Below are 21,122 nucleotides of genomic sequence, written 5' to 3'. Positions count from 1 at the left end.
GTGTATTTATTGTGATTTTGTTGGTTTACTCTGTACACTCAACATCTATTGCATGTCTGTCTGTCCTGGGAGAGGGATCCCTCCTCTGTGGCTCTTCCTGAAGTTTCTTAAATTTTTTTCCTTACCCAAATTGGGGTCTTAGGACAGGGATGGATTGTAAAGCCCCATGAGGCATATTTTGATTTGTGAATTTAGGCTATATAAATAAAATTAGACTAGACAAACCGCCTGCTTTGGCTTCATTTCCAGACGTAGCACATAAAGTTCTAAATAGGTGACTGTTTACCAAGAGTGCCGCCAGCTTTATAAAGTGATATAACAGTGCTGTGTATTTGACCTTATTTTGCTTAAAGAGCCCCTCCAGTTATGTTTTAACATGTATATAAAGAGCTCTTCTTTAAACACTAATTTGTATCTGATACTATCTTGTTAAAATCTTTGAAATGACATTTACTACTATAATATGTCTTTTGCAGCTTTTATAGTGTTTGGAAACTTTACAACCTCTGCTAAAATTTTAAATAAAGTTCTGTGGGTTTGAACAATATTTTGCTGCCCAACAAGAGTTTGTAACGACTGACCAACCAAGGATCAATGAGGTTTAAGTGGTCATTAAGAGGTTGTCTTAATGTGATTTCTTTGTTTTGTTGTTCAATATAAGATCAGCAGAGGTATGGGTTATTCATAATTATTGATTATGAACATATTGTGGAAATGATCATATTACACAATGCATTTTCTGATTTATGCATACAAATCTAACAATTAATTGCACTGAACATCAGATTATTATATGTAATTATGCACGTATTCTACATATTTGTGATATACAGTATATCAATATTGCAAACATATTCTTATTAATATCATATTTCATGATTTCAGACATATCACCCAGCTCTACAGTATATCTGCATCATACTTTGCAACATCGTAACCCTACGACTTTGTTTTGCAGGTCGTGCATGCAAGCGTCTCCTTCCCCGCTCCAGCAGCCAGTGAATGAGCCAGCCGGTGTCCACGGTGCATACCTGTGCTCGCTGACATGTACTAACTCACTCTTCCTGCAGGCCATGGCAGAGGAACGCACAGCAATCATAACAATCAGAAGATGAATGTGGCCAAGAGAGAGGAAAAGGGAGGGAGAAAGAGAGTGTAAATGCATGTACTAAAAAAACACAAGGATGACAAAGATGAAAAAAGATAGACAGAGGGAGGAGAGGTTGAAGAAAAGGGTGAAGAAAGGAGGAAGAGGAGGGGGGGATAAAATAAAAGTCAGGAGTTGCCTCAAGGCCAAAGCCCGCAGTGCAGTTTGTGATGGGAGGAGGGAGAGGAAGAGAGAAATCATCAGTGAACACCTGTCTGTTTCTGACTCCTAATAAATCAGCGTCCTCTTTATCTGTCTGCAGGTCTCTGCTGCTGGGAGGAGGTTACATCCTCTGAGGCGGCAGGAGGAGAAGAAAGTGGAGAAGGTAGATGGAAAGCTGTGATAACATTAAAGTTTATCCCTACAGCACAGTACAGAAAAGTATCTCCCAGCTGGCACATCAGCATTTCAGAATTCCACGCTGAAGAGGCATTTGCATTCATCAAACTAGATTTATTTCGTTCTAAAAGGTCTTAAATGCAAAACAGTTCACACACAAAATATGTCCTACAATATGGAGGTACTATTTCACTCCATCGTACAGTAGCCACTCTCAGAACTCCTCCACACAAACCTCAAGTAGAAAAGACGGACATGCTCAGTAAACATGTACAGTATATGTGCATGTACGTATACATTGCAGACAAGGGTGTAAATATTTGCAGTTGTTCTTCATCATAGTGAAGGCAACGGACAATCTGTGTAATAATAACAGCTCACGATCAAAGCCTTTTAAAAATAAACCACAAAAAAGACTGTTCTTCTTACAGTATCAGCTAGTGGCAAAAGATGGGTGCACTTTGACCTCAGGAGGCCATCATAAAGAAAACACACAATGTCAACTCAAACTGGAGGGGCAGTCCACTGATTTAACACAGAAACAACAGTTTACCCAAGTCTGAGAAAATAACCCACATCAGGGTTACCTTGGCTTGGGTTTAAAGACCACAAATGTTTGATAGAAAGCTTGCGTTACAGACTGTATCAAGGTATTAACCAGCCAGGGAAAGTCTAATCAAGTTAAGTATGAGGAGTCGTATGGGAACTGTAAATTCCCATTCAAGTATTTGTTTTAATAATATCCTCAATGCTCCGCAACATAGAAGCACAAGAATGTCCTGGACAATGTCAGGATACTGTAGGTTTATGTTATGGCCATCAGTCTGAATTATTTCAACGTAGCGGATGGCTCTAAATAAAGGCCAAATTTAGCCAAAAGTGACCCAGAGGAAATTCATTTAAGCTCCAGATTGTGTCAGTTTTTTTTTTATGACATAATCTTCCACTTCTGCTCATTGTTAGCAGCACACATTGAGAATTTTAAGGGTAAGTGACTTAAAGATCCTGATATTTTCTAGCACAGTTAATATTGTACTGATGATACAAAGAGGAGAGTTTCTATGCAGAAGAAGCAGACTTTTTTCCTCCTGGAAGCCTCTAAAATAACTCCTCCCAGTTTGCAACTCTATGAAAGAAGTTCCATAACAGGAAATATATGATCCAGCTGTTTTTGTTTTTAAGTTTGACCCACACTGTACTGCCCCAAACTTTATGGAAGTGCAACACTGTATCAGCAGACTGCCCCTTTAAAGAGTAACTTCCCAGCAGTGTTTCGCTGCCCTCTCTGGTTGAAATTTCAACCTCTGACCACAACCAGCCTCACTGATGGGTGTGGTTATGTGTGTTCAGAAGTGTGCTCTACTACAACCACATCCAACAGTGACTGCATCAAGGTGAGAACCTAAACCACTGGAGGTTAGCAACAACCATTATTTTCAGGGGGGATTAAGTTACTCTTTAATGTCATTAAAACATTTAACATCAGTTTAATACTATTTGGTCACATCAATTTAATATTATTTGGTCACACTTTCTAGACACCCTGTTAGGTCTGACACACACTCCTGTAGGTGTCAGGTTTTCTGTGCAGCTCGAACAGCATCTACAGAACCCCAAAACAGTCTGACAGCATTAACAATCCATGCTGCACCTTTAGTTAGTCAGTTGAAATGCAGCTGTTTACTGGTATGGATGTGCTTCATTATGGTAGATATTGTGCCTTTTCCTTTGAATGTTGCATTCTGGCTACTGAGTTTTCCTCCAAACGAGCCATCCCCAATGCATTTCACTATTAATTCTGATATATATTTATGTACCACTTTTACTTTTCTGCCAAGACAAGAAATAAATAACTGCACTTGGTCCAAAGTAGAAACATCAGACTGGCAAAACAAGGCAACAGAAGTTTTGATTTTGAAGTTTTGTATTTTTTTCTAACTGGTTTTGGAACTTGGTAATGTAAAAGAGGAAAAACTGTAAGCAGGCTTAAAGCTGCAGCAGGTAAGGTTGTCAAATACCGAAGTTGGTTGCTGAATGACTGACCGAATTATATTCTTGCAAATGCTGTTAGGAGCACTGATTTCCACAGATGATCTGTCTAATGTACGACTGTCGGGAATATAGTGACAGTTTCAGCAAATATTACAAAAAGTTATTTTTTTAAAAGTTACCTACTGCAGCTTTAAAGTAAATTGGGGGCAGTGCATCATCAAACTAATTTAATCACATTTTTCATGACACTTTTGTTCTATTGCCTTAGGCCCAGTTGCTGTAGGGTCAGTACCCACTTTGGATAAGAAAGTCACAGATCCTTTTCAGATCAGGGACACATTTTCGAACATGTCGTTTGTCACTGAATAGGTCGTTTACTAATGTAAGTTATAGACTATCATTGTGTCTGCCTGGAAATGTTGAGCAACTGTGCTTTCCAGATGAAAAGGTGAGTAAAGTTTGGGTGAGTTTAGCCTCTATTAAACACCTGATTATTATATTGTCTGTGCAGCAGTATGCACATAAGTAAAATGAAAACAAAATCCCAGTGCAAAGACAGTTTTATACTGAAGGGGAAAAGTTCACTCATGTTATCCCAGATGTGAAGGAGTGTCTTTTATTCCTCCAATATTCATCCTGTTCTCCCATCAAACCACTCATTTTCCCCGCTCGACACCTAACTCATGTTTCCAAAGGACGCGTCGCTTGCTTCAGGGAAGGCAGTGCAGTTGGGTTTGGACACGGAAGGAATGGAGAAGAAGCAGAGAGACAGAGGAGAGAATTAGTTCTGTCAGACTGAATATAAGAGATAAGGAGAGGGGAAAAGCTGACACAGACAATCTTTGTTGCAACATGCCACTGAATTATAGCTGGCTGCTACTGTACTACATTCTTATGGCAACAAAATGGTTATAAAAGTGACAATGGCATTAACACGTGTTGTTTTAATCTCTAGAAGTTTTAGAACAAGGAGACTATAAAATCTCATGTCCATGTGTTAGTATGGAGTTTGGATGGGGTTAGCCTACTTAACGTAAAGCCTGGGTGGAGGGAAAACAGCTAGCCTGGCTCAGTCCAATGTTAAAAAATACACCTAGCATGTCTTTTACAGATATTTTGCTGTGTACTTATTTTTCCACATATATGAACTGATCTGGTGAGTTCATTTTATTTTGATCAGTTATGCTACAATTACTGAAATAATAACGTCCTTCTTGAGAATGCCATGTACTTACTTCTTGTGTAGTACTTACCTGCCCTCATTCAGCTACATTCACTACATGAGACATATGACAACAGCAGAGTCAGAGCCCAGGGACACACACACACACACACACACACACACACACACACACACACACACACACACAAGACAAGGATGAAAACATGCTCTATGGGACTGTAAAATGTAAAAGTACAGGCTGTGATCTTCAGGTGGTCTCTATTTTATTAATTATTTATTAAGTTAAGACATCAATAGCAGTGTTGATAGAGGAAATGATCAACTATGCCAACATCCACCCACGAGGTCTATGGATGTAATCAAATTCATTTGACACCGACATATTTGGCTCCGATCCCACACAGATTACCTTTAATGATCATGTTGCGTGCAGTGTAGCGAGTTTATAACAGCTCATCGAGCCGCAGGTGCTTTGCAAATGCTCTGTGGAGGCGTGTGCATGGGTGGGTGAGCTTTTAAAAGCCTTTAAAATCTGGAATTTATTTATGAGAGGCAACAGTTTCAGTGACAGGTTTAACGTTGTATGTAACCTGTGAACCCTGCTGGTACATTGTTTCAGTGTTCACCTGGGTGGAACTACAGTGACAACAACATCAAACATTTACAATATGACTGATATTTAGAACAGACAAAATAAAGCCGATATGCTAGTTAATATAATAGCTATAAATAGAAGAGGTCTGGTCCCCCCAAGAAACAAGGACATTGTTTCTGGAGAGATACACTTAAATCTAAACATCTGAGTTTCTAAAATGAGAAAACTAGTGCAATTTGAGTGAACTGGCTCCTTCAAATACAAAAGATAGAGGAGTTTGCCTTCATTATTCCCTGACATTAAAACATTTGAGGAGCCTGAACTTACTCTTTCCATAAATATTCAATTACAGAATTCGAATTTCCAGTGTTATGAATGAGTGTGTGTTGCACAGCATTGAGTGTGTGTCCCATGTTCTACTGACCTGGGCTGGAGGTGCCGGGGGTGGCGGGGGTGGCCCCTCGGCCTCGACTCACCAAAAGAGCCTCCTGGTTTTCGGCCAGAGCCTGCTTGGCCAGGTAGCGCTCCCTCTTAATCTTCAGCTCCAAGGATTCGGGGACATCGGGTACGATCCAGTCGATAGCTCTCAGCACGAAGAACACTGCATGCTGGAGGAGGGAAGACATTTAAGCTCCTTGTCAGATTGGAGAAAACTGCCTCTCCCGTGACAGAATCTGTTGAAGTTTAAGTGCACAACTAGCTGGATATCACATATAAAGATGTGGAAAGCAAAAGAGTCCACTTTCTTTTCTGGAGTTTTCAGCCACTTCTAGCCTTTATCTGCAAATTGACTTTGCTCAGTTGAATTATCTCCATGGCAAAAACTCTGGCAAAAATTTTGCAAGTGAACTTTGAGTAAAGCTTTTTTTTGTCAAACATGTCTAGTTCCATTTCCCATATCTATTCCACCTCTTTTTATGATATTTCCATATTCCCTGAGAGATTTCATTAATTTCAAACACTCACTGTCTGAAATAGACCTCGAAAATTCCCATTTTTATTTCAGAATTCACAGCTAAATGACTAAAGGCTAATCATACAAACGCTGTAATGTCATCAAAATATTACTTCCATTTGTTTCCTTAGTGATTGCTCTTTACTTTAATCTGACACATTTGATCAGAGATCACAACACATTTGCAAAGTCCCATGAAAAGACCAAAAAAAAATAACTGATCCTAATAGCATGTTTTGTCTGTGTATCCAGAGCCAGATATATCTTTTCCCTCTGTGCTATAGAGCTCCAATATTGTCCACAAACTATTAAAAACAGATCCATCAGTTGCTAACCCTGCATGACATAAGACTTCCTCAGTACGATAACCACCACTGTCAATCCTACACACACACACACACACACACACACACACACACACACACACACACACACACACACACACACACACACACACACACACACACACACACAGCGTCCTGCTGCCATAAATAGACAATTGCCTAAAAACTACAGTGACCACCTGTTTTCAAAGAATTGTGTGTTTGTTAGGAGGAATGGGCTTAGGGGGTTTAAAAATACAGTTATTTGTCTTTTTCTAAGATTTGTTGGCAGTAAAGAAAATACAATGTACACTTCCCTTGACTGTGTTTGTGTGGACTTTTGAGAGATTTATGACCTGAAGTTCACTCTACTGTTGCACTCTGAATGCCAGAAAGGTAAAAAAATGAGGAGCAGAAGGAGAACTTGTTGAACAAATTGGAGTGGTGGATAAATGGAGGGAGTGGCAGAAAAGGATGCAACTGAATAAATATAAACTTTGAAAGAGAGATGGTTATTGGGGTAAATGGGGAGAGAGGTAAAGGGATGGTGGAGAAGAAAGCAAAGAAAGAAGAAGTGAGGAAATAACATACAACATGAAGTGCTAATATGGGCAAGCTTATGATGGAAAAACTAAAACATACACTAAGAGAAGGCTAAATGAGCAGCAGCTCAGGTATGCATCTAGTAACAGAGGCACAGAGAGATGTGGGTAAAAGATAGAAATGAATCAAATGTGGGCAACATGTTAGCAAGACGAAGCACTCATACCTCGAAGGCAATGATAAAACCGAGTCTGACGGCAAGAAGCTCCCAGTAGAACAGTGAGTAGTTTCCATTGTTGTCTCTGTATGCTTTATATCTAAAATAAATACATAGATAAAACACAGAGTTACTGCAGAACATACTGTGGCAGTGGGACATGAGAACAAACTGAAACAAGGGATTAAACATTAGTAATACTACCCTGGATCAAATCTGTGATCCTAAATTAAAACTGATACCATTTTGAGGAAGGATTTTGCCCAAGTGACATAAAATGAAACATATCTGAACCTGAGTGTTTTTTCCTACTCTTAGATGACATGCATTCTGACAATCAGCATAGAGCGTACCTGCACATGGGGTACTCAGTGTAGTTAAGTGGGGCGTAAGCCAAGGTGGAGTTGATGTATCCATTGAGATTGTTATCGAACTTGTATTGGTAGAGCAGGCGAGGTAAAAAATCTGATGTGAAGGCTATTAGGAAAGCCTGCAGGAGGCAAGAGAAGAACGATGTAAGAACATGTTGCAGAAAAAAGAGATTAGTCTTCGGTGTGGAATACGTGTTCAAACCACTCACGTTGGCGATGACCGACAGGTGCGACAGGGCCTCAAGTATGTTAAACCAGACCCCGATGTTCTGAGCGCGCTCGGCAACCGGCCGGCGGTACTCGCCCGCAAACTTGTGGGCGTCCAGACGGATTTCTACCCAGTTGTTGAGGAGAGCGAAGAGCGGAGCAAGGGGGAACGCTGCCACGAAGATGGTGATGAACCCAAACTGGAGCACTGCAGCACAATGAGTCATTTTCAATTTACGCAATGAAACACGGCAGACAATTTAAACTTCTTTTTTTAAACATATATTCATCATAGTGTATGTGACTGTATACAGTGATATGTCCTTTAGATACAGTAGAGGATACTTGCCCATCTCCAAGTACTCTTCAAACAGGCCTTCACACTCCACTAGCTGGTAGTCTTCTTCCCAGCGCTGAGGCTCATGGGATGCCTTACCCCCCAGCACCTTGGCCAAGGTCCTCTTCTGGCGCCAGGCCTTCACTTTACTGTCAGAGCAGAGAGACAGAGACTTAAAAATGTGAAATAAACATGGCAATAATTCTGAAAATAGTGTTTTTTCATCTTCATCTACAAAACAGAGTGTGTAATTCTTGTTTACATAGTTTTCATAACTTTGTGTCTTTACTCTTAGTTCAAACTTTAATTCATAGGTATTATGTTACATGGATAACTGAGTTAGTTCAATTTCAGTGTTGAGGATTTGCCACGAGCACAGGTTTTTCATTTCTACCAAGCTGGATTCATTTGGGGCTGAATAAAAGTCCCCTAGGCTCAAACCTTCAAAAGCAGTTGCAGATGGTTCTATTGCGGCTGCAACTGGTATCTTACAGCCGTTGCTCATTCTTGCTCTGTTGCAACACATATCTGCCTCCAAACTCTCATGTGCATGTCAAACAAATCAGTAGGCCTACCATATGTCCACTTTGATCAATCACAAACAACACACACGCAATCTTCTATTTATATTAAGACAGTGTCACAAGGTTCTGCCTCCACCATCCATAAATGAGGGAAACCGCACCCAGTCCTCCAGGTTGACTCTCACTCAGAGCTGTAACAGTTGGTCAAAGCAGGTGTCTTCCATCCGCTGTTAAGGGTGAAGTGCCTGCTATGACACAGATCAGGTGCTGGACAAAAAAGGACAACTAGGACAGGTGTGCAATTCCAAAAAGGAGGATGCCGCCACACGAAGGACACCCTGCCACTGTCAGAGTGGCCTGTGGTGCATCAATAGGATAAACCTTTGACGTGCCAGTCCTTTAAAGGATTCGAACAAATCTGGCTGCTGACTTACACACTCAGCTACAATAAATCACTTAATTCAAACTAACAGAAGCTACACATGAGACCTCACTATGTTTATGTGAAATAAATCCTGTCCCACAACAAAATGTCACTTGCCTAACAACCTTGCATGTAGATCAAGAATGAAGTTGAAAGCATTTTCCCATGCAGTTGCCATTCTGCTGTCAGTTTCTGATGATTTGTTGGGTTCCATTTCATAAGTGAGTACCTTTGCCACTGACCCTCATAGGTCACTTCTATGAAGACCCCTTCAAACTGAAGGTAATTCTAAAAGGAAGGGAACGCTGCATTACAGTGCCACCTGTGGTCAGAAACTCCAAAGCCCTCTGCAACCCTGACTCTGCCCTGTTGTCTGGTCAGCTGTGTGTCTGGACACACACACACACACACACACACACACACACACACACACACACACACACACACACACACACACGTGCCAGTGCTGCAGAGGTACAGCAATAAGCTTTACTGCACCAAACAGACAGAGCTGCAATTAGGATGCAGAAGTCTGAAGCAACACTTAAAAAAATAATGACAATAAGATGCAGGGGGAAAAAAGCTATATATAACTTAGGGGTTATATGTAGTCTTCAGACTATAAATATCACATGCCGATTCTAATTTGTTCTGCTCTATCTAATTCTGACAATTCTGAATCTGGGTTTTGAAAGCTATTTATGTAATCATGTTGATGATAGCCTGATTATTTTTACAATTTAAATTTACTAAATGGGAAACCCTCCTCTCAAAGTGGCTCATAAGCTCCATGAGGTAGGTTTGAAAAAAGTCTCATCCCCTTAAAGCTTTTAAATACAAGTAGGAAAACATGATCATGTTGGAGAGAGAACAAGAAGGAGAACAACAAGAAGTTCAGTATAATAACAGATGTCTGAGTCTCAGAAAACTCATATCAATCTTGAAACATACGGGATAATGAACTCCTGAATGTTGTTGATGAGTTGCTTTCCCACCATGATGATGAAGAGTTGCTCAGCCAGCTCAATGAGGCAGCCCCCGGGGCCACACTGCAATAGAGTGTGAAGACACACAGAAACACACAGTGGAGCATGTTTGGATAAAAAACACAATACATAATAGAAGGGATTTGAAATATTTTCTCCCTTTGACACTTATTGGTAAATTACAGACTCACGTCTTCATTTCTCATCCCAAACAAGGTCCCATAGTTGGTGGGGTAACCCACAAACCTGCATACACAGAGAATGAAGACACAGTTAAAATGTTATTTGGCACAAAATCTTCTTCATATCTCAACTGTTTCTGTGTGACTCATGTCTCACCTTCCTTTAAAGAAAGCCACATAGAAGGGGGACGAGTAGAAGTTGACAAACTGGAAGATGAACACCTTGAAGATGAAGGCATTGTCATACTGGGTTTGTGTTCTGTGCATCTCTGCAACAGAGAAACACAGACACACAGTGTTAGAGACAGTAAACCCTCTGTTATAATTTCACTGTTCGCCTTTGTTTTCTCTTCCACACAAGTTTGGCCAACAGGGAGTTTCCTAAAACCTGATCTGATCATCTGACTGCACATGTTGCCATGTTCAGAGATCTTAGCAATAACTTAATATATATAATATATTTGTATCGTAACTGATTGAAACAATGGCCAAATAATAAATAATAAACAAGAATTATCCTTTAAAGTAGCAAATGGAGTGAAATGAACACAACAACTCTGAACACTGTGAACTGTTTCAGACAGTCACTGATTGTCCTAAAATATGATACACACATCCATGTTCCTCACAGGATGAATTGTAATAACTTTGGTGATCCTCTGAACTTTCATGTAGTGCCATTATCAAGTCACAATTTCATTTTTAAATTTACTTATATACTATTATACTAAAACTAATGACATTTCCATCATGTTTTTGTTTTTAGTGCTAATTTGCATGTCAGGATGTGTTAGCATGTTAATATGCTGGTAAACACTGAGCATATTAACATGACAGCATAATTTTCTTGTTGGCTCTTGTTGTGTAAAGCTTTAAGCTATCTACCTAAAGTCTAGCTAAAGTAATAGAACCTGGTAAAACATAAAAAATCATCACCATCTTTTGAAGTAATGCAGGAAGTTAGGTAATGCATGTTGATTTACTGGATAGTTAAAACTAGCTAATTAAGTCTAAATGGTGACTGAACCCCGTCAAGAAACTTAAATTTTTTTGCTGATTCTGGCGGTCCATGTGGACAAAAGCTGAGCTTCACAACGGCTCTTCAGAAACCTGTGGTGACATCACTGAGACTACAATATACAGTCTATGGAGGAAGCATAACTGCATCGAAATAGCCAGTTTTCTCACTTTGTTTGTTTATGTGTATCTATATCGAGGCAATACTAAGTTGACACCGTTTGGAAAACAGTTAAAACTCCTTGTAGTATGTTTATTATGTCATTATTTGTGTGTCAATTATCCACCATCAGGCTGCCAGATGTTGCAGCTACTGTTATACATTGATTGAAAGAATGTGCATGTCAAAAACACAACAAGAGTGTGTGTGTTGCAGTGATACATGCACTCTCCTACTCTGAAATGTCTTTTTGTTGCCCACACCGAAAGACTATTTTTATCGAAGATGCTGGGATCAAATTCAAGACTTTGTCTGCTCTATGAGGAGTCTCGGCTTTTAGTTAGTGGAACTCCAGTGAGAGGCTGATATCAATATAGAGTATTGAGGTTTGACATGTTTGAGAGCAGTATTGATTCTTACCCCATTTAGTGAGCTGCTCAGCTAATGCAGTGTAGACACGGCCCATTAACAGGATAAGGCCCAGGTTCACAATACTGCCTGAGATGTTGGCTATGGTCCCTGCCTGAGGACTCACACACACGTACAGTATGAGTGTAAAACAAGCACACACCGATTACAAGAACAAAATACTCAAAATAGAACTAATTAAATCCATGCCCAATGTAGCTGTGATATACCTCTGTACGTAGGACAGGGCTCCCAGTGTGAAACATCATCACGCTGATGATACCGCGGCACATGACCACCGTCACCAGGAAGATCATCACCACGCACAGCTGAGAGGGAAGACAGAGGGATATTGGGTCAAAAACATTACAGTTGGGGATTTTTTCTAGGAAACTTTGGAACTACAATATCTCAGTGAAGTATTTCTTCATGAGGTTTCGGAGGTGTACTCCATTTATGCAGGTTTCCAAACCCTCACAGCTACATCTGATATGGTGCACCATCACGGCCAAATGGAGTGCAGCCATTATTATCTACACCACTCCGAGTTATCTGTTTTTCGACAGTAAAAACAAAAACTACTTGACTGCGTAGGTGATAATTGATACTGTTCTGTGCAGTTTGCCTTTACAGACTGTGTGTGTTGGTGCCATGGTAGCATTTTCAATATTTCACCTCCATCAGTATTGTCAGGAGACGGTTGGGTGAAAACTGATCCTCAGATCCCTGCTCAAGAGCAAGTTAATCCTGAGACTGTGTGTACAGTGAGTGTACAGTGTATAGCCAAAATCATCAGATCATATCTAGCCCTGTGGGCACATGACCTGGATTCATTTTTAGAAAAGGGTTCAGTTACCACTGCAGGATTGAGTGGAATAGTACACAGGTATAAACCCCACCTCTCTTTCTCTCCAGGATCACCAAAGTTAAACCTCAGAAGACACAAAGACTCTTCACTGAAACCAAGTATAATGAGAATGACTGGAAGAATAAGAGTTTGTAGAAACTTGCATGGGATCTGATTAGGATGTTTCATTAGAATCAAATCATGATGCTTTCTATAGACAAGTAAATTAAGTAATCACAATAATCAAACTAACTGATTTGTATTCATCTGATTCTAAGTTGTGACACTGACAATGCCAGACTCATAAACAATGGCTGATACCAGCAAACCGAAATATTTACTACAATAAAAATGTATAGTTAAAATGAAAACAAGGAAAGAATGTTCTGTCACATCAAATACTTCATTTACAATAATGCTAAATTCACAGCACAACACCAGTCTTTACTGGTAACAGTGCCTCACCATCATGATGATGACCATGGAGCCAGTGAACATGCGGGACAACCTGGTCTTCTCTGGAAAGTAGGGCTCTTTGACCCCAGTCACTGGGTTTGGTTCCATAGTCGGGGCCATGGCTGCAAACTCTGGCCGAGGACGCTCCTGAGGGAACAAAGTGATGATATCAGCATCAATGCACACAATCTGGTTTGCTGAGAACGGACCTGCGCAGACTTCTGGTCTAGTGACCCCAGGTCTACAAGGTCTATGTAGAGAGTATGTTCCCCAGAGGGGAGGTTCATGACTTTCTTTATATACCAGCAAAAATGTTTTACAAGTTTGTTTACTCCTGTTTGTTCATGATGACAAGGTAACATTGTCATGTCTGTGTAAAAAATGGTGAAAAGGATAAACGTTTTTTAGCTAATGTGCTGTTAGTGATTAGCTTATATAAAGTTTGGCATTGTGTTAACGTTATATAAAGTCCTGTGCATTAGAACTCTGTGAACGTTGTAAATAAAATAAAAAAAGGAAGAGACGCAGATCATGACATACCTAAGAACTGTAAACTATACAGGACCAGAATGGTTATAATCAAACTGAAAGAGCAAGAAAGGGAGGTGAAACCTCTTCTTCATGGAAGTCCATGCAGTCCCAGTGATGGGCCAGGGTGGCCATCTTTCTCTTCCAGTACTCCAGGAAGGTTACGGCCCAGAAGGACATGAACACACTGAAGAGGACCGTACCTGGGTGGTCAAATAAGTAGCCCAACTGCAATGCAATAAGGTACAGTACATACTTATAGGAACAAATGGCAACCTTTAGACTGTTTGCATTATGATTATGACGTGGGTTGTTTACCAGTGAAATGATCTGACAGATTGTTACCTTGGCCATGGTGCAGATCTCAGACATGTTCCAGGCCTTGCATGTGTTACAGAGAGGACACATGAGATAACTAGCTCCGCTGTCACAGATTTCCTTACTGTTGACAGACACACAGACACAGATTAGTTGCAACTGAGAAATCATGTTTCAAAGCTTTCAAACCAGGACCACTTTTCAGATTTTGTTGTACCAGGTGGCTAAGCAGATTTGACAGAAACAGATATTTGGCCTTTTAATCACATGCTGTTCATGATAGTTATTAAGAGTGAAGGGACTGTGTGAATTAACTGTAATGGATTTTTGTATTCGCGCAGACCCAGGGTATATTGATTGAGTGAGAAAATAGAACAGATTAAAGGTGTTGAAATCAGTCTCCAGGCTTGCCGCAAGGGAGTAGAGCTTCAGCACTTTTACTTACCACAGTTATTCAGTGAGTTACTAAAAAACACACACATGGGATCTACTGCACAAATGAAGTCTGGACTCACTGAGACATGTCTATCTTCCTTATTTATATAATGGGGAGATTATTCTGCACTAATTGTCCATTATCACATGAGATGGCTGCAGTTTATTGCTGCCTCAGACTGCTCTCCATCCGTTCTCCACCAATCAATGGCCTTAATCTACAGTGTGAACTAATGAACCTCATGAATCTGATACATTTGGTTGTGTCCTTTATTGAGACATATACTCATTTTGCATTCTCTCTAACCTCCCTTCTTATTTTATAGCAAGATGAATTTTCTGTCACTGAAACAAACAGGATGCAACAGAAACAGAACGGTAAACAGACAATATTAGGGTGCAAACACTTTAAGGTACACTTACTTTGAATAAAAAATGATTACACAGTGCTGTGTAGGTAGAACAGAGCCCACAGTGTTGATAAATTATGTATGATAATGGGGCACAGACATACCCCATGTGGATTGTTTGAATGCAGAGTTTGTTTTTATGCAGAATAGACTGTGCTTTGATGGTTGGCTATATTTGTATCTCAAAGTGTGCTTGCTTAGCATAATTTGGGAGGAAGTGTGTACATGGAGTTAGAATTTCTGGGAAATTCCTGTATCTCATAAAGGAGCAAAGACTGGATCAATACTAATCTTGTGTGTGCGTTAAGTACAGAGCTGGACTATGGCTACGCTGCCGGATGCCAGATATGGTCAGTAAGCACATGTTTTAGTATAGGTCTCTGGTATGATGGTATGAAAACTGGCAACCTCACTGTGGCGACAGGACTTCAGGAAGTCACGGTGTCCAGTTGTTGTTCGGCAAGAATAATTCCATCATTTAAATTACTTTAAAATCACAAACTGTTTTTTTTTTTAACAACAAGTGACAACTAAAGGATGACACATTAATGGCACATTGAATTTTCCCAGGATTCTCTTTAAAGACGACTGGAATGAGATCACAAACAAACACTTGGTGAGATACAATCTGTTATCGCTTTTACTTTTGTGATACAACCACTGAAATGTTCATCTGTGGCGTGATAAAAAATAACGGAAAAACACAACTATTGAAGGGGCACAGAGACAACAAACCGACACAGCAGAATATGTATCTTAGGTTCGCTAACATTAGCCTCCTTAAGCTACTGGTCACACCAGACCAGGTAAGGTTATGGCAGCAGAACCTCTGACTATATTGAATCAGGCCTCAGTCTGTAAAAATAATTATATAAAAATTTAATTTTCAAAATGCACATAGTCTCACTTTAATGTATATTCTGAAGCATCAGAATGCTCATTCAGTTAGGCAGAATCATCACAGTACTGATTCAATAGTGTAGCAATCATTACATAATTACTCTAAAACTCGGGGAGTTAATCATTTAGTTTGGGCTAAATGATGCACTTGAGACAGTACCTCACAATTAGTGTACATCACTGGTCATGAGTTCTGTATGTGTGCAGCACACCTTGCAGTTTTGAGTTTAATTGCTCTTGTATAGTTTCTATTCTTATTTGAATTATTAAATATTTTTTTTATCTGAACTTATTTTTGTCCCTGTGCTGCTGCAACACCTGAGTTCCCCTCTGGGGATCAATAAAGACTTATCTTATCTTACACATGTATCTACTATGTAGTGTATGTACTCACGCTGGTGTGTTGGTACCCATGGACATGACTCCAGACACAAAGACAAGGGTTCCAACCACTGCAGCCGGCAGCAGCCAGGCTGTGTAGAAACCTGCAGAGACATAAAGCTCCATTAGGGCTGCAGCTCTCGGCTGATGCAGTGGGGAATGTGCAATTACACTGCTGCACTGGTGTTTAATGCTGGAATGTCCTGGCGAAGATCTGTGTCTCATGCTGAAGATGATGTTTTATTGTCTCAAGTTTTTCCTTTCATTATCTGTTGATGAAGTTTGATGTTGTGTAGGCCACACTCTTCTCTTTGTTCAGACATAATAGATTTTATTTCCCATGCCAATTACCGACTCCCGCTGAAATGTGGAATGTACTATGGAGGATTTTTTACCAGATAAATAAAGCAGACTATATCCTGGACTACTGTGTTATACAATATGTCACATACATATAATATAATATAGACTATGAGATAGAGTTGAAAGCTCATGAAAACAGCTAGTACATGGACCTTGGATTATGTCTGTTGTTCAAAAATCTTATATTCACATGAAAAAGTAGAGGGTTGAATATGTTTGACAGGAACAATAAAAGGAATTTATATTTACCCAGCCAGGCAAAGTAGAATGCAATCTTTTCTCCAAAGTACTCCCTGATGTGGTCCAGTGGTTGGTACTTGTACCATTTGCACCAGCGGGCCCAGTAGTGGTAAAGAATCTGCCTCTGGTTCAACTCGTCAGGACGAATCTCATTCCTCGGAAGCTGAAAGGGGCCCTGTGAATAAAAAACACATATGATGGTTACATAGGGAAAACAGCACACATTTTACATCAGATTAAAGAGCGGATAAATAATATCTGACCTCGTGCAGGGGGAAAGCGGCTGTGTACACGCCTTCATTTACCAGTCTGTCCACACCAACCTCAGCCCTCTTCCTTTTGCCATACACCGTCCGTGCAAGAATCTCATACACCTGAAATAATACACAAACTCTCACTCTATGAGAGAATAATTTCACTGAGTACAAGTACAGTAGGGGAATTCCTGTTACTCACAATACGGTGTCTCTGTGTATTAGTGAAGTAGGTTTCATGGTTGTCACAGCCGAGGAACCTGTAGAAGAGATTCATTCATCCAAATGCATTTTTTATATACTGTGACACAATGGTAACAGATCCTATTATTTACCATGGTTAACTCACCTGTTCATCTTTGACTTTCGAAAGGCACATGTGTAATAGTCCAGCGGCCTGTTTGGCACTGACTCCATCATCACGTTAGGAATGCATAGTCTTTTCAGTACCCGAGCAGATGTGTTCAAGTCCAGATTTGGCTGTGCCTGGAAGCCAACCACAGATTCATTCAATAAGAACATGGGTTATCATACTAGATCTTATTAAGTTACAACCCTTAAAATTTTAAACAATTTGGTGACACTGTGGTTACTGGCGGTTAGCGGTAAGGGCATTTTTGTGATAGAAGTCCCAGTGTTTGAAATCAACCACAAACACACCTTCAGCAGCTACTCTGTCAGTAATGCAACAAAATAATAGAAATTTGTATCTGTATAAACAGCCAAACAAACCTATATATCTATCTACCTACATATTTAATTATAAACAGCAGCACTAACCTGCAATGGAGCTCTCACACAGAGTTCCTCAGCGTAAAACACCAACACATCCCAAGGAGCGCTAAGTTTCAGAAAATGTATTGTTTTCTTCTCATTTGCTGTTTGCTCCTGAAAGGGAAGAGAGGCAACATAGAGAAGTTGTTAATTAAGCAGCATTGAGTAGATTTTGAACTTTTTAATAAGATGAATACTCTTGAATGTGATTTACGGCACCTCTTCCATGAGCAACCCAGCACTCTCTAGATTCTGAACAAACTTCTCCCTCCACTGTGCCAGCTGTGCCTTCCTTCGTTCAGATCTGCTGTTCTCCTCAGTGGGCGCAGTCTCCCCCTCCTCACTGGTCACCTTCCCCTTCCCTCGCCGCTTCCTCCTCGACCGAATTTCCCACACCAGTACAAAGTCTAAACCATAAAGATCCCAAAGGTTAAATGAGGACTGACTCGGCCATCCATCAGTGAGCTTGGGACAACTAACCCAATACAAGCTGCAGATGCTGCCTACCGATTTTGGTTCTTCCATCTCTGAAGTAATTCCCCTGCTGTGGAAGTGGCTGGTTACTTCTTGGATTACAGTGGACATAAATGGGATCATCGCCATCCACATCTTCGCCCGCAGCTGCGGCTGAAAGCTAAAAGAATCCCAACAAGTTTAGTAATTATCCAAATCTGTTAATTAAAAACAAGTGAGAGCCGATGGCAAAACAGATTCTCTACTCACTCTCCTGCATGTAAGCCCTTTGTTCTGTATATCGACAGTTAATTTCCTTTTGAGGAGGTTTGACCATAAAATCCTGTGCCATTACACGGCATCATAAAAGCCTCCACTTTGCAATAATGAGTCCAGAAAGATGAGACAGAAGATGATCACTGAGCTTTTTACAGCATGATTGAGAAGAATTTTTCAGTGCAGTAAAGTCGTGTTTCACCACAAGGCTTGTTTGGTTTTCCCAGTGATATACAGTACCTCGCACTGTATTGTACTCACTACAGATTCACTGCAACATCTCAGAGAAGTCAGTGATGTGTGAAGGGATGGGAGCAGCAAGGTTATGGGCTGCTGTGTGAATGTGCAGTTATTTTCCATATCTATGTGACTCCTGCAATAAAGGAAAACACACTGCAGCAAAAGTAAAATAGTCCTCACATATCTCGGGGGGATGAAGCTCCCGTTCTGCAGACTTCCATAGCTGTCTGTGGTTTGTGCTACACCCCCATAGTCCAGATCCAGAAGGACCTCTCTGTCTCCCTTCAGCAGCTCCGAGCCCTTCCTCAGCATGATGAGGAGGATGAAAAAAGGGTCTTGTGGCTGGACACAGATATACTGAGCATTCACATGAAACTGTACAGCAGAAGAAATATGTGCTCACTACTGAAGTCATTCACAGAACTACAGACATGCTTTGAAGAAAGACACTGGAAAGAGAAAACAATGGTTGATACTGTACCTTCGCTGTGGTGGTAATTAGGCTGCTGCTACAGTCTGGATCTGCAGCAGTCTGTGCTTCTCTTGTCCTCTCCCTCCTCTCTATCTCTGCATCCGTCAAGCTCCTCTGCTCCACCGCTAGATAGCTGTGGAACTACCGTAATGGACATAGCATGCAGGCAGCAGCTGGTGCTTTGCTGCATTTCAGCAGAGGAAATGTACATCAAGACATACAGCACACATCCCCACTTCATAAATAATGTAATAGACAGTCAGGGACAGAGAGAGGGGGAATAAAGCCAGAGCTCTCTCTCTCTCTCACACTCATTATGCAGGATATAACGTGTGTGTGGGGGGGATCTTTCCTTTGATGTTAATGGGTATTCCCTCATCTATACAAGGAGTTTTGCAAGTTTAATTTAATTGTTTTTGAAATGTACACAGAATTAACATAAATTATTAACAGCACTAAAAGAGAAGCTCCACCCCTCTAAGATTTATTTTCTGTAAGTCATGTGAGTTAAGATCTATTTTTGTGAAGTAGTAGTTTCTTAATTTAGATAACATGGTACACCAGGAAAGCTAATGGACAGTGAGGTATTAAATGAGAGAAAGCATTGTTATAAACCACTGCAAAACAGTACTGTGTTCACCAACTACAACCAACTGTACAACTGCACATAAATGCATCACTCCAGAAGTATCTACAGTTTCAGCTGAGATTCAAACGTAGACTTTAGAAAGGTTGAAATAATGAATACAGGAATATGAAAAAAAATATTGGCTGAGCACTTTAAACGCTAAAATATTAACAACAGGATAAATGTCACATAAAATTATGAAATATTAAATGTGCTCATAAAATGTCATCATCAGGGTTATATAGAGTGGAATATCTGTGTTACAACTGGAGGTGTATAGTTAGAAAGATGAGGGCAGGGAGGGTCTAATGAATAATGCATTGAGTTGCATTGTGGGAAGGGTAGGGTCCAGTGTTTTTGGAGGTTGACCCAACCAAGGGACTACAAATAAGGACATTTTGGCTTCTGTTGCTTTGATTTTGACAATTTATCAAATTTCTTGACTAGCCCTTTAATATGTACTTTAGAGGTGCCATAGTATTCCATTTATTCTGTTACCGTGTCAAATCCAGCACTGCCCTGAGCTCTTGGATTCCTTTTATTTTGGAGGGTGGCTGCTCCATAAACACAATATGACTTTGCAGTGATCCGACAGGGACTGATGTTCCGTAATTATCACTTACAAAGCAGCAATAGTCCAATGCTCTTCCTTTTTTCCTGCTGAAGGTTTTAAGAGCTAAGTAATCAGTATGCTGTTAACACCGTGGACTGAATACCACTTGTGGTTAAAGTGTCTTTCCCCCTGACTTTCCTCCTGCTTAAGAGCCACAGCTGATACGGTCTTCATTTAATTTCCTTCAACTCTGTTTCCTTTGCACCTCCCAAAGGGACTCAACCCACACTACTGGACTTCTCATCCATCTTATTGATCTGACAAGTGTTCCTTGAATTGACTTTTCTACTTTGCTGAGTCACTCTGTTATAACACTTTCAATTGAGGATGACTCTACATGCTGTTTTTACTTGGAATTGGGCTTGCACCCTCAGCGTAGTTTTCTGTAAGTACTGAATCATCAATAGAGGTGAAACAGGGTGCTGACTGATCATTTCAGTGCTTGTTAACTTTCTTTTCTGGTCTCATCTTCGGGTCTTCATAAACCTCAACCTGTATCTTTAACAGTCTGATTATAACTTCTGCTCTATTGTCCTCTTTGACAATTTCCATTCATGCAGGGGATCAATGTACCTTTTCCTCCCTTTCTCTCTAAAGCTTTTGAAATTCTCTGTCGACCATCAG

At 40.3% G+C, this 21,122-nt stretch overlaps 1 protein-coding gene across 4 annotated transcripts; it reads right to left on the bottom strand.

Annotated features, from left to right (window-relative positions):
- Positions 1-1,579: 1,579 nt before the first annotated feature.
- ano11 (anoctamin 11) lies at positions 1,580-19,550 on the bottom strand. Of its 4 annotated transcripts, none has more exons than XM_051425767.1 (25): positions 19,267-19,550; positions 18,966-19,127; positions 18,324-18,450; positions 18,036-18,223; positions 17,823-17,930; positions 17,392-17,528; positions 17,245-17,302; positions 17,052-17,162; positions 16,798-16,963; positions 16,199-16,289; positions 14,087-14,183; positions 13,826-13,969; positions 13,223-13,360; positions 12,141-12,239; positions 11,923-12,025; positions 10,483-10,594; positions 10,335-10,389; positions 10,109-10,206; positions 8,222-8,358; positions 7,875-8,080; positions 7,648-7,784; positions 7,304-7,394; positions 5,681-5,864; positions 4,714-4,754; positions 1,580-4,186 (listed from the first exon to the last, which is right to left on the bottom strand). In XM_051425767.1, the coding sequence occupies exons 2-24, from the start codon at positions 19,095-19,097 to the stop codon at positions 4,738-4,740; spliced, it is 2,736 nt and encodes a 911-aa protein (XP_051281727.1). In that variant the 5' UTR covers positions 19,098-19,127; positions 19,267-19,550; the 3' UTR covers positions 1,580-4,186; positions 4,714-4,737. The 4 variants fall into 4 exon arrangements, with proteins under 4 accessions (XP_051281727.1, XP_051281726.1, XP_051281725.1 ...); XM_051425766.1 differs by having other exon boundaries at positions 4,732-4,754; XM_051425765.1 differs by having other exon boundaries at positions 1,580-4,754.
- Positions 19,551-21,122: the final 1,572 nt, after the last annotated feature.

The sequence above is a fragment of the Dicentrarchus labrax genome, unplaced genomic scaffold (genome assembly GCF_905237075.1).
Source record: "Dicentrarchus labrax unplaced genomic scaffold, dlabrax2021, whole genome shotgun sequence".
In the NCBI taxonomy this organism is placed as follows: domain Eukaryota; kingdom Metazoa; phylum Chordata; class Actinopteri; family Moronidae; genus Dicentrarchus; species Dicentrarchus labrax.
Note: the sequence above shows the minus strand (reverse complement) of the source record. Positions and strands in the feature narration are given on the sequence as shown.